Source organism: Hippoglossus stenolepis, chromosome 18 (genome assembly GCF_022539355.2).
Source record: "Hippoglossus stenolepis isolate QCI-W04-F060 chromosome 18, HSTE1.2, whole genome shotgun sequence".
In the NCBI taxonomy this organism is placed as follows: domain Eukaryota; kingdom Metazoa; phylum Chordata; class Actinopteri; order Pleuronectiformes; family Pleuronectidae; genus Hippoglossus; species Hippoglossus stenolepis.
This window is the reverse complement of record NC_061500.1, coordinates 16319507-16332447: the sequence shown is the minus strand read 5'-3', so window position 1 is coordinate 16332447 and position 12941 is coordinate 16319507. Positions and strand designations below refer to the sequence as shown.

At 41.3% G+C, this 12941-nt stretch overlaps 2 protein-coding genes across 2 annotated transcripts in view; both read left to right on the top strand.

Moving 5' to 3' along the window:
- LOC118098059 (netrin receptor UNC5D) overlaps positions 1-12941 on the top strand; it is a 186023-nt gene that overhangs the window by 59804 nt on the left and 113278 nt on the right. The gene's annotated exons all lie outside the window — the stretch shown is intronic.
- On the top strand, positions 10496-12279 carry LOC118098061 (E3 ubiquitin-protein ligase TRIM35). The gene is made up of 2 exons (XM_035141478.2): positions 10496-10542; positions 10630-12279. Exon 2 carries the CDS (start codon positions 10647-10649, stop codon positions 12033-12035), a length of 1389 nt encoding a protein of 462 aa, XP_034997369.2. The 5' UTR covers positions 10496-10542; positions 10630-10646; the 3' UTR covers positions 12036-12279.

The following is a 12941-nucleotide window of genomic DNA, read 5'->3' as shown; positions in this document are numbered from 1 at the left end:
TTCTACAAGTCACAACTTTCCTGAGTGTCTAGAACCACTTATTATGAAAATATGCAGAGATAAGCTTCACTGTGCCACCTTCTGGTGTGAAGATCTTAAAACAAGAGTGAAACAAATTTGACATTTAGGGGAACCTGGTATAACCTGTGATGTTTCTTATCTGCTTCTCATTCTTTGTGTTTACTCCTAAAGAATATCAAATATATCTGATATTTCTGTTTGTGTTTTGAGGAACATTTGCTCCTGTGAGACAAAGCTTCATTCCACAGTAATCTGAGTTTTACTGTCAGGGCTGTATCTTCCTCATCTGTCCATCGATTTTCTATTATTCCTCGTTCTTTTCATGCTTGGGTGGATGTGGGGTTTGGAGCACACTGATCCAAAAGCCGGGTAGCGCCCTGCAGAGCTCCTGGAGAAACCCTGCAGAGAGCTTGCCCTTTTTCTATTGCTCAGAGGAAAAACTATAACCTTTCCTTCAAGTATCAGCTGGATTGATGATCTCTAAAACGGATCTTTTTTTTTTTTTAATCTCGCAGAGAATATTTCCTGAACTATCTTTAAATCCGCTGACGTTTAAGGTATTGTCAGTCAAACAGAGCAGCGTGGGAGCACTGTTTATTCTCCATCTATGTACACTCCCCATTTGTTTTTTTTGTCCCAATGCCGCACCATTTCCTTGTGTCACATTCAGACCTGTTTGAGAAGTTGAACACTGGCTTCCCTCGATAATCTAGGCATGTGTGTGCTGATCCTTTGGTAAACCAGGAGGTAATAACACTATTTGCAGTATCGACAGACTAACCAGCAGTGATTATAGGTGCGCACAGGGGTGGGAAGGGGTGCGGCGTGTACGGGTGACCGCGGTAGAAAAAGACCCAAAGAAAGGAAGCTGGAGTGTGGCACAGTGAGCCAGTGGAAAACGGAAGAGTGTGGGAGAAAGAGGAGTGAGTGAGAGGTAATGAATAGCAAATCAGCTCCTTTATAAAACTCCTGCTTTCAGTGTTCAATCAGAGTAGCCGGATTGGCAATTTTCCTGCAGCACAACAGAGAAGGCCCAAGAGTACCCTGGCCTCAGTTCAGAGAGAGGGAGAGAGAGAGAGACAGAGAGAGAGACAGAGAGAGAGAGACCTTGCCAGCACACCAACCCACCAACCCAGTGCTCTGTCAAGTTTTTGGCAGGAACGCTGCAGACAACAGGAGGTACTCAGTGGTGACTTCCTCTCTGACCACTCGTCTTTCATACATATTCCTCCTCTTTATTGATGTATGAGATAATGAGAGTGGGCCTGTGAGACAGCGGCAGCAGTGACTTCCCTCACTGCACTCATTTGCATAGAGGAACTCCCCGTTTCCTTCAGCGATAGGAAATAGCCTCAGGGGTGTGGCGAAGAAGGGAGGAAGAGGCGGGCTTCAGAGCGAGAATGACTGACAGAGTGTGCACAGTGTGGTCTCCACTGGGTCACTGGCTCATCTATATTTGCATTTTTAACGGACTGGGTGACCAACCAGTGCAAGTGCACACACATCTCCTGTCAGTACACCTCTCTGCTGGAAATAGATGCACGGGCAGTCAGACAGACCTCTGATGAGAGTTGATGATTATAATGATGAACTATGAGGATTTGCAAAGAGGAAATTTTACTCACTTCTCACTGCAAGAAGGTTTCCGTGGTGTCTGTGTTTTGTTTTTCTTACTGGGACTGCTTCCTCCCACTGTCCAAGCCCTGCTGGTTAATTTGATTAATTGGAGACTTGTAGATGTCCAAACTCCACGGGGGCTGGAGTCCTCCTGCAGCGGCCGCAGGTTTGATTCCGAACGCTCAAAAAATATCTTTTAAAAAGATTGTAATGGTTGTTTGTCTCTGTATGTTGTCCCTGCAATATGCTGGCGACCTGTCCAGGGTGCACTCCGCCTATCGCCCAATGTCAGTTGGGATTGGCTCCACCCCCCACCCCCCCCAAAGGACAAGCAGTATTTAGTTGTTAAGCATGATTCCAGGTTTCCAGGTCCAAGCTGTGTTACTTTCAAGATGTTGCTGTGCTGTGTCCTTTGCTGTAATTGTGGATCTCAGATTGTGAAATAGATTAAAATACAACTACAAAATAAGGTTTGGGTTTTGTAGTTGTATGCAAACGTTAGCTAGCTAGACTTAGCTGAGCAGCACTGAAGCAATAACGGTGTGAGGATCGAAATAATGTTGATTAAATGAGTCGAGTAAGGTGTGCTTCTGCTAGGCTGGAAAACAAACCTTAAATTAATTTAATTCCTTTTTTACCCTAATTGATGCTTCACTAAAAAAGACGTGATGGTAAATAAATTAACTGGTTCTGCGATTCACATTTGCTTGTGACCTGGAGGTTTGGACCCAGATATTGCGTCACGCGCAACATCCCAATTAACAAGCGGAGAGATGGATGGATGGATGGATTCTCCTCTACCCCTCAAGATAAATGCAGTTAGCTCTCTCTCTGATATTGGAAAAGAAATATTCATTAAAAGTGAGTAGAGCATGAAAGGAAAGAGTCAAACATAACTAATTTAGTCCAGCCTAATAAGACCACTTGAGCATTTATGCCATTAAATTTGCCGGGCACAGTTTTCACTCCTTGTAAACCGCGGTGGTTACATAAAGAGAGGAAACAAAAACATCCTAATTGCCACTATAAATTGAGATGAAGTGTTGCAGAGCAGGCCGAACGGCTGAATGGCTCTGTTCACTCAGGGCAACCTGAAATCAAAAAACAAACACACGTGCTTACATGCGCACACACAGAGTGGCTGTGACTTCCAAATACATTCTTTCACCAAGATGAAGCTGTTTTCACACAGATCAGAGGGCACGCTTTGCATGGAAAGCAGTGTGGCAAGCGGTTGAGGCGACTCGGGAGAAATAATTACTCTGGACAGTGGTGGGGCTGAATCCAGATGGACTTGGCAGCGCCATGCAGCAACCTGCTGCCAGTGTACACAACTCATACCTGCGTCACACAGCTCACGGCCAGGCCACCCACCCCTTTAAACATTTTCACCTCTTCATTAAAGCCATATTGTGGAAAATTTGATTTCCATGTCTTTGTTTTTACTTTAAACATGGGTGTGTCGGTCCATACAGAGGTTGTAGTAGACAAGAAGAGGGATATAAACCTGGACTTTCTGTCACATTTCCACCACCAGATGATTCTGGGGAGGACAAGGCCGACAGCTCTGGATTCAACTCCACATCAAATCCAGCCGCAGCATTTCAGTCTGAGTTTGACCTTCTGTTCAGTTCTCTGACTGTTCAGAGTCGGAGAGGATAATCTCTTTACCTTTTTGAAAAGCAAGTTGTCAAGTCCGCGGGTTTTCGCAGCACGGGAGCGGATGCCTCATCTCAGACATCGTAGTCAGAAGATAATTCCAGTGGATTGTATATTTCCCTGTAGAGTTACTCTGGATCTTACGGCCTTGACAGGGTTAAAGCCGACGCTGTATGCCCAACTGACAGACTGACTGACCATCGACGGTACCATGAGTGCCCTGTACATATATTTTAAATAAAACTCTTGAACTGCGACACAAACACTGTTATTTCTTCTTCTTCTTAGTTCAGTTTATTGGCTGGTGGCAACCAACATCAAGGTGCATTACCGCCATCTACTTTGTCTTCTTCTTCTTCTTCACAGAGATATTTTATTTTGGATTTCGAGATTTGTGTTTTGTGGAGCTCCGAGGTAAACCCTGGAGCAGAGTCTTTTTGTTGTGTTGTTTTGCCTATATTTCAACTGGACTGCCTTGTGTTGGGCTTGTGGGGAAGCCTGGAACGAACTTTCACAGATTGGACTCTGTGGGATACACACACATATTCCTTGGTTGTTGTTTATGTTGGGTGAATACACTTTAGAAAAACCGCTTTGAGTTGTGGTCTGTTATTGTTGCTTTGCCGTGTTTCCTGAAAATATTACATTTCTGGTTATTTGCTCCTTGTTTTGTATGGTTTGACAAAACTCTTTTTTCTGTTTTCATTATTATTATTTGTCCGAGTTGATTCTGACATGATTCTGACATTCTGACCGTCACCCCATGTCACTAAGCTGCGTCAAACCCGCTACAAACAAAGTCTATTTTTAAACCAGCAAAATGTCCTAAGCTACAGTCCATTACCTGTGGTTACATCACTTTAAGTTAGCCTCTTCTTATAGACTGACTGATACAAAACGCTCAGCTCTAGCTTGTGCTCCAGACAGAAGCATCAGAAGCAGTTTTTGGTACCTGAAACCACGAGTCTTTCTGCTTATGGATATCAAAACTTCAAAAAAGACATCAGAGGAGTGTGAAATATGGGACCTTTAGATCTCTCCGTGTGCAGGCCAGCACACAAACTCGAACACTGGCATAGTTAACACTAGTTGGCCCAAACTATAGAGCAGATAATAGGCAGAAATAACGGGGCAAAACAAACATACAACTGTTTTTGTATTGAAATAGTTATACATCTTAGTTACTGTGAATTCTCTCTGTTACTGCTCATGTAACCTGAGAAATTAGTATTTTCTGTTTTCCTATGCTTCAGTGTGAGATTCAAGCTGTAGCTCAGCTTTAAGCTTTCTTCGAAATGTCCTCTTAAAAACCTGTCTCTCTAAGTTGATGTTTACTGCATAACATAAGGCTTTAAGTGAATTACTGAGCACTCAAGGACAGGGGTGGCACCTCTGATTTGGAAATGTTTTTTTTATGGTGTATTTTTAGTGATAATTCGGCACTAATGTGGATATCTTTACATGTGACTCTTCTTCTTTTTCCTCGTGTCCATGTAAACATGTCCACTGTTAACTTGTTCTGTATTTAACTGAACCATGATCTTTCTCTAACCTTAACCAACAGCTGTATAGTGAAACATGACCATATAAATGATATTGCTTTAAGTGGATATTGTATTGGAAGGTCACATAATACATTGTCTTTGAACATTTTATAGATATGTTCATAATAAAAGTATTTGCTCTCTCCCAAATGAGTAAATACATAATTTGAATCAGAATATGGCTGGATAATCTTTGATTCAAAATATATTTTCTGTTAAAGTTGCATAGAAATGTAATTACAGGCCCTCAGTGGGGGTTTTGGAAAGCCTGTGAGGGAAGTTGGAAAGCAACACAGCCACATCCAAGGTCAATAAGCAGCATTTAAAAAAAATCCATATAGAAATTCAACTTACTGACACTGACTTCCATTGCCACAGTGATTAGAAATATACAAAATAAGTGGAGCATGTGATGAGAACTATGCTGCCAAGTGGTGAACACGGGGGCTTTTCAAAGGAGTCTAGTGGGGCCGTGGCAATAATCATCCAGCTGCGTGAATTACAATCAGCCAATTTTTTATTTTTTTTTGGGAAAGAAAGTACGTCTCAGTGCGAGTCTGTACAGTTCGGAGCTGAGACGCTTTGATCCATCTCTAAGAATACAGGGAAGGAAAGATTCGGGAACAGCGTGGGGATGTGAGGTCACTGGTGATGCTGTGAGTTGTCCTCACACTACCCCAGCCGTGAGAGTGAGGAGCGAGCAGAAAGAGGCAACTGGAGGTTCTTGTAGATTTTGTCTGAGAGAAGAGTTTTGAAGGTTACAGCAGCTTTTATCAGGTCTCCTGGGAAATTTATCTTTTACTTTGTTCCTACATTAAAGAGTGCACGCTAAGATATGCGTAGTTAAGAAACAGGATCGGGCTCATGTGTAATTTTTTGTTGACCTATATTTTATGGCTATTTTAGGCATAGGAAGGCTAAATGTATCATTTAGAAGTGATAACACATTGATGCTCAGACCATGAAATGCCTCCAAGACAGATAAGACTAACAGAAGTCAACTCAGAGGAGTTGCATGTGTCACTCTACAACTGTCTGATAGGGCTACGCATCTTTAGATCATTTTCATTATCGATTTATCCGTTTTTTAAAAAATTCTTATTTAGTCTGTGTGAACATACAGTATATCCACATGTGTTGTTTTATAAAGGTGTAAGAAAAAGAGACGCAGTGCAAAGCAAATGTTTTTGTTTGGTGGTCAACTTAAGATCAACTTTAGATCAAAGTTTTTACACATTAATTTTGATTAACATCAAAAGATACTATATCATGTCTTATAGTCTTATATTTCATCAGTCCATCCATATATTATCTATACCGCTCATCCTTTGAGGGTCGCAGGGGGAGCTGGAGCCAATCCCAGCTCGGGCTGGGCGAGAGGTGGGGTGCAGGACAGGTTGCAATCCATTTTCTGAACTCTTCAATTATCCGGAGGGGCTGTTTGTGGGAACGCAAATGCCTGGGCCAGTTACTGCAGACATTCTCTGGAGTCTCTCCTGCCAGCCCCTGAGTAAAAATTAAGAATACTGCAAGAAATCACCGCAAAAGAGTGGGGTTGTTGACGACGTTTCTGACACGTGACGGATGCAAAACTGGAAAAAAAAGAAACAAATGCAAGTATCTCAGGATGAAAAAACACAGATGAAGATGTCAACTTTGAAAGAAGTGTCGATATGCTCTGAACAAAACCACATAATTTTAGCAGTGGAATTACAAGGTATGTACTTTCTCATGCATGCTCTGTCTCTCTCTAGCCCTCACCTGAATGCTCCAAGCTGTGTTTTTTTTAACGAGTCTGACCAGAGAATCTCCTGCTTCTTTCTTCAAACGTGAAAGGCAACTGTCAGGCAAAGTCTGGACCCCATTGTGCGTTCCTCTTCAGAAGTTAGAGTCTGAAAAGAGACAAACAACCATTTACGCTCACATTCACACCTACGGCCGAGTCTCCAATCGTCTCACAGCTCATAGCATGTTTTTTATCCTGCTTATCTCACAGCGCCTCAGGTCTGTTACTTCTTAACTCGCAGCACTGGCACTTTGTTCATCAGTCTGCCTTTCTGTGCAGTGCACCCTCCCCCTTATGTATTGGCCACATGTTTTGGCCACATGCAGTTGTCCTCTTTCTGCTATCAGCGGGCCCCATGTGGATCCCTGCAGGACGGACACACAGATGGACACAGTGGGGGATCCACAGCCGGCCTGGCTGACACACCACACCAGCCTCCTGTCTCATCAGGCCCCTCACAGGATGGCAGCACATCACAGACGCGCATCAGGAGGATTTCTGATTTATCCATTAGCAATGAAATGATTTAAATGCTAATTTGCCTCAGCCTCATATTTGCTGTGGCTTTTCAGACTAATTAACATCCAGAGCTGTTGACTAAGTTACCATTCACCCGTCTAAGAGGACGTAAGTAATGTTCCTGGAGTAGCACATTCATAATTTAAAAAAGCTACATAATAGGGGGGCAATATCATTACTTTCTCATACATCCAGAGGTAGACACTCAATTTATTTGTTGATTTAGTTTGCATTATTCACAATTTATTCATTTTACAGAAAATGTCTGCAGTGCGGTTTGTGTGGTGAATTATTGAGCCCTCCTGGTTTTGTGTAACACTGTGCCACTGAAAAATTAAAAAGACGGTAGATTGGAAAAGTTGAAAATATATTAAACTTCCAGCTCTTGTGTGGCGATAATAACTATAAGCAATCCAATTTCATCTCAACCAGACTGTTTGAAGATCAAAGCTGTGACTTTATCTCCAGTCTAAGTTGAAAGCATTGAAAGAGAGGGCAGGGAAAATCAAACGGTGTCTCTACACACACACACACACTCCCTGTTTTTCCAGGCCGACTTCACTTATTGAGCTGAATTCATAGAAGTTACTGTATAACTGTAAGATTAGTTTTGTTTATAATTATGGGCATTCACTACAATTATAACAGTGAATTATGTCTGCAGAGTAAATGATCTCCATCGCTTTGAGCAATGAACGAGCTTTGTTGCCGTCACATCAGCTTTTGATTTCTCTGTGTATTTGATGTGTATTTCACTTCACAAATTATAGTCTGCACAACAAAAAAGCATTAATTGCACAGGTTGAGCAGGGAAAAGAGAAGATGACACAGTCATTTAATTCTTTATGCAGTGTGAATGATAGAGTGGGAAAAAGAGCAGAACATATGCACTACCCCCTAAATGTTGCATTTAAATACAGACACGCTAATTAATGTGATCACACTGGCTCACACGTGACCCACATAATTTAATAGTTATAGAATTAATTATTATTTTCAAAATATGAGCCTTGGAAACATTTCAGAATATTGTTACACGGAAGGGAAAACTTGATTAAATGGGTTCTAATATAACCAAGATGAGGTCTAAAGACAGAATCTTTTAGTTTTTTGGTAAAGCCACATTCAGGGCTGTTTCATTCACTGCCTGGGAGACGCTCCTGTAGTTTCCCATTAAAAAGCTTAGTGAAGTTCTTGATTGAAGCCTAGGGAAGGTAACCAGATGTGCATTTTCTAAACAGTGCATTTCGTCTTTTCTCTTGTAAAACATTCTGTTTAAAAACCCTTCCAAATAGAATGGCACTCGCTAGAGTGCATATACCTCCGCCAAGGCCTAACAGTCCCCTTAAATGGAATCAAACCACAACAAATTAGACACACTCATAGATTTCAGTTCCCTGAAAATATCAGATTTTTCTTTTTTCTTTTTCAAGATCCATGAATTATTCTGTGGGAAAATGTATTAGGTTCTTTTTTGACCTATTCTACATCCTTCCACCAAGTCTTCCTTTTAGTTTTTGTGTAATGCTGCTACGAACAAACAAATGCAGATGGAAAGAAAAAAAAGCATAAATATCACATTGACATGGTTCGTCCATGGACAGGCTCAGTGATTTATGGTTCTGTCGTACCAAAAACACCACATTGCAAGTTTTGAGAGTATTGCTATGTTTTCATTATTTAAGCATGTAACCCTGTAAAACCTAAATATAGAAAAAAGACATGTTTCACCTGTCAGATGTCTTTGTAGGAGGCCTATGATGCAGAAATGAAAGGGTTTTAAATGTTTTGGGGTTTTATTGAGTTTTTAGGGAAATGCTATTGTTGTTGAAAGCATATTTTCTGTGTTTGTACTCACACTGTCTGAAGAGGTAAACAGAACAACTAAGGGTTCCCTTGTGACGTGGACTGCTTGCTAAAGCATATAACAGTAAATATCACGAATAATAATCACGCAGAATAATTTTTAAGAATTTAAATGTTTTATTAAAATAAAAAAAAGATAAAATACTATTTACCAATCAGTGTCATCTGATTCTGTTTCAAAATCCATTCCCTCCATTTTGCATATCAATAACATCCTGCACGCTGTATAAAACTCTTTTCTCTGCTTGTGGGATTCTGAAACAGAAAGAACAGTTAGTATTTCCCAGGTGCATTGCCTCACACAGACAGGTAGCTATAGCAGCTTCTGTAGCGGAGCAGCAAATCACAGCGGGTGAACAGAAGCGAGTTGTGTAAGTGTCTCAGAAAAAGACCATTTAAGCATCAATCATCATTTTTTAGCTCATCACCTTTAGGACTGTAAATCGAGAGCTGCAGGAACCCAGAGCTGTGAAGCTGCTCGTCCTGTCACTCACTGGAACTAATGTTAACGTTTGCTTAAGCGGCTGAAATGCAGAGCTGTCAAATGCATCATTAGTCATCATCAGTCAAATATTGTTGGATGTGACTTACCAGCAGTTTGTTATTATTAGCATAGATGCCCACCCTGAAGCTGCTAATTCAATTATTTAATGCCACATTTGAACGTATTATTGTCAAGTGTACCACTAAAAAACTGAACTCAACTAAGAAATGAAATAAATAATATCACTTATATAGATAAGTAAAAAGAATAATAAGAATAATAATAGGTTCAATCTGAGCCGTATGGTCTTACTCTCTGTTGAAAAATAAAAGTTCCACTGAGAAGTTGACTTTTCTCAGAGTTAGTGATGAACACCTGTTTGCTTGTCCTGTGGTGATGCTGGTTGCAGCTTTCTTTCTCAAACTGTAAAAGTGTCCTGCAGTATTTCAGCCACGGGAGGTAAAGAGTGACTGCAGGACTCACCAAGAACCGTTCGACTGCTTGTTCACTGGTCGGTGAAGCTCAACTCAGTCGTAGAACCCTAAATTAGAGAATCAGCTGGGAAGTTGGATATCTATAAAACACAAATTTCCTGACATTGTGTCCATTTGTTTGCACTTTGCTTCTTTCTCATTAATGTGACTTCAGCTCTCCAGTTACTTCACAGACTCTCTCCCCTGCACTTCCTGTTAATATTTCACTTTCACTTTCACTCGAGTAGAACTACCTCTGAACCTTGAACACTCAGCAGATCACAAACATATTCAAGCAGCTTTTTTACAACCAAGTCTCTTGTCTGTGTGAGCTTGTTGCTGCCAAATGACTTTTGACCAGTTATCAAATCCGAGGCTTGAATTACTTTTTAAAATCGTGTCCTGACACACCAGAGAAACCAGGAAACATCTGTTCCTCCCTGAAGAGACGCAGGCTGAAAACCAGACGATCACATTCACCTTCCAAACCAAACTAGACCAAACGTCCTGAGTGAGTCCAGCTACAGGAGAGAAGAGTAAAACTACAACCTGCCGACGCTCCACACACTGACCGTGAGTTTAACAAACACCTCGACTCAGAGTGGAAGTAAACCTCAGTGAAGTTCGTGGAGCTGTGACTGACTGACTGTCTGTTTTCAGCTTCACCTGGAGACTCAATGGCTTCCAGATTAGAAGAGGATCTCAGCTGTCCAGTCTGCCATGATGTCTTCAGAGATCCTGTTCTTCTGTCATGTAGCCACAGCTTCTGTAAAGACTGTGTGAAGAGCTGGTGGAAAGACAAAGAAGTGAAAGAGTGTCCACTTTGTAAGAGGAGATCTTCAAAATCACAACCACCTAACCTGGTGCTGAAGAACCTGTGTGAGACCTTCTTAAAGGAGAGAGATCAGAGCTCCTCACGTGCTCTCTGCAGTCTGCACTCAGAGAAACTCAGCCTCTTCTGTCTGGACCATCAGGAGCCAGTGTGTCTCGTCTGCAGAGATTCAGAACAACACACCGACCACAGATTCAAACCCATCGGTGAAGCTGCACAACAACCCAAGAAGCAGCTTCAGGAAACTCTGGAGCCCTTGAGGAAGAAGTTACAGCGTTTTGAACGTGTTAAAGCAAAGTTTGAACAAACAGCAGAACACATTAAGGTCCAGGCCGGACTCACAGAGACACAGATCAAGGAGCAGTTTAAAAAGCTTCATCAGTTTCTGGAGGAGGAAGAGGAGGCCAGGATGGCTGCACTGAGGGAGGATGAGGAGCTGAAGAGTTGGATGATGAAGGAGAAGATTGAGGCTCTGAGCAGAGACATAACGGCTCTTTCAGACACAATCAGAACCACAGAGGACGAGCTGAGAGTTGAAGACGTCTCGTTCCTGCTCAACTACAAGGCTGCACTGGAACGAGTCCAGCAGCACCCTCTGCTGGATGATCCAAAGCTAGCCTCAGGAGCTCTGATAGACAAGGCCAAACACCTGGGCAACCTGAGCTTCAACATCTGGAACAAGATGAAGGACGTGGTCTCCTACTGTCCTGTGGTTCTGGACCCAAACTCTGCTAATCCATGGCTCGTCCTCTCTGAAGATCTGACCAGTTTGAGAGGAGGAGAGAAAAAGAAGCTTCCTGACAATCCAGAGAGGTTTGATGAATACATCTCAGTCCTGGGATCTGAGGGTTTTAACTCAGGGACTCACAGCTGGGACGTCCTGGTTGGAGACAATGCACACTGGTCACTGGGTGTAAGACCAGAGTCTGTCCAGAGAAAGGGAAACAATCTGTCTGGATTTTGGGGAATATGGTTCTATGAAGGTAAATACACAGCATGGTCACCATCAGCATCATCTCGTCTCTCTGTGCAGAAGATCCAGAGGATCAGAGTGAAACTGGACCGGAGCAGAGGAAAACTGTCGTTCTCTGATCCTTATACTAACACACACATTCACACCTTCACACACACTTTCACTCAGAAGATGTTTCCATACTTTAACATAGGCGATCATCATCACCCAGTGAAGCTGTTACCTGTGAATGTCTCTGTGACGGTGGATCAGAGCAGTTAGAGATGAAGATTTTATTTATCATGTTTATTTCTTCAGGAGAAATCTGCTGAATTTAACTGTTAAAGTCGTTATTCTAAAGCTTTGTTTATTTCTCCTTTTACTTCTCACTCATTTTTTATTTCTCCTGTCGACTTTTCCACATGTGTAAAAAGATTCCATTATTTCCTGATCTTTATCTTTGGTTTGTTTTTTATTTTCATGGAAAATGTTTTCTATCATTTTGATTTTGTGTGGATCCATGAAGTCGAGCAAACTGATGAAGATCCACATAAAAACACATTTATCAATAACAGCTGATGATGTGATTTTAATATTGTGATAAAAATAATAAAAACTATAAAACTCAAACATAGTTTTGACCTTTTTTAAGTTGAAATGTAAATATAACATTCTGTCATTAAGTAGGATTTAACTCTCATAGTTTCAGATTTTTAAATTGAGTTTTATATATATATATATATATATATATATATATATATATACGTTTATTCATTAAGTATTACTTTTTAAATGTTGGGACCTAATAGTTGTGAACAATAGTTGGGCCTACATGTGTAGCCAAAGCCTGCAACCACATGTCTTCTTTGTTCTGGAGACAAAGATGAGCTTCCAGAACTCAGTCTCCCAGGGAGCTTCAACTTCACACCTAGGTGTTAACCTGCCCCTGGTCCTGGTCACCTGTTTATTCAAAGAGTATCGATTTTGAATGTAACACGTGTCCAAATCACACCAAATATGACACTGCACGACCTTTGTGCCTTAAAGGTCCAGTGTGTAAGATTTAGGTGAAAGGGATCTAATGGCAGAAATTTAATATGAAATAATTCTAGTGATGTTTTCACGATTGTGTTTCATCTAAATTGTACAAATTATTGTTTTCTTTACCCCAGAGTGGGCCCTTTTATA

Bases quoted from the DNA above. Each gene is read 5' to 3' on its own strand.
- LOC118098061 (XM_035141478.2), top strand. From the start codon at position 10,647: ATGGCTTCCAGATTAGAAGAGGATCTCAGCTGTCCAGTCTGCCATGAT.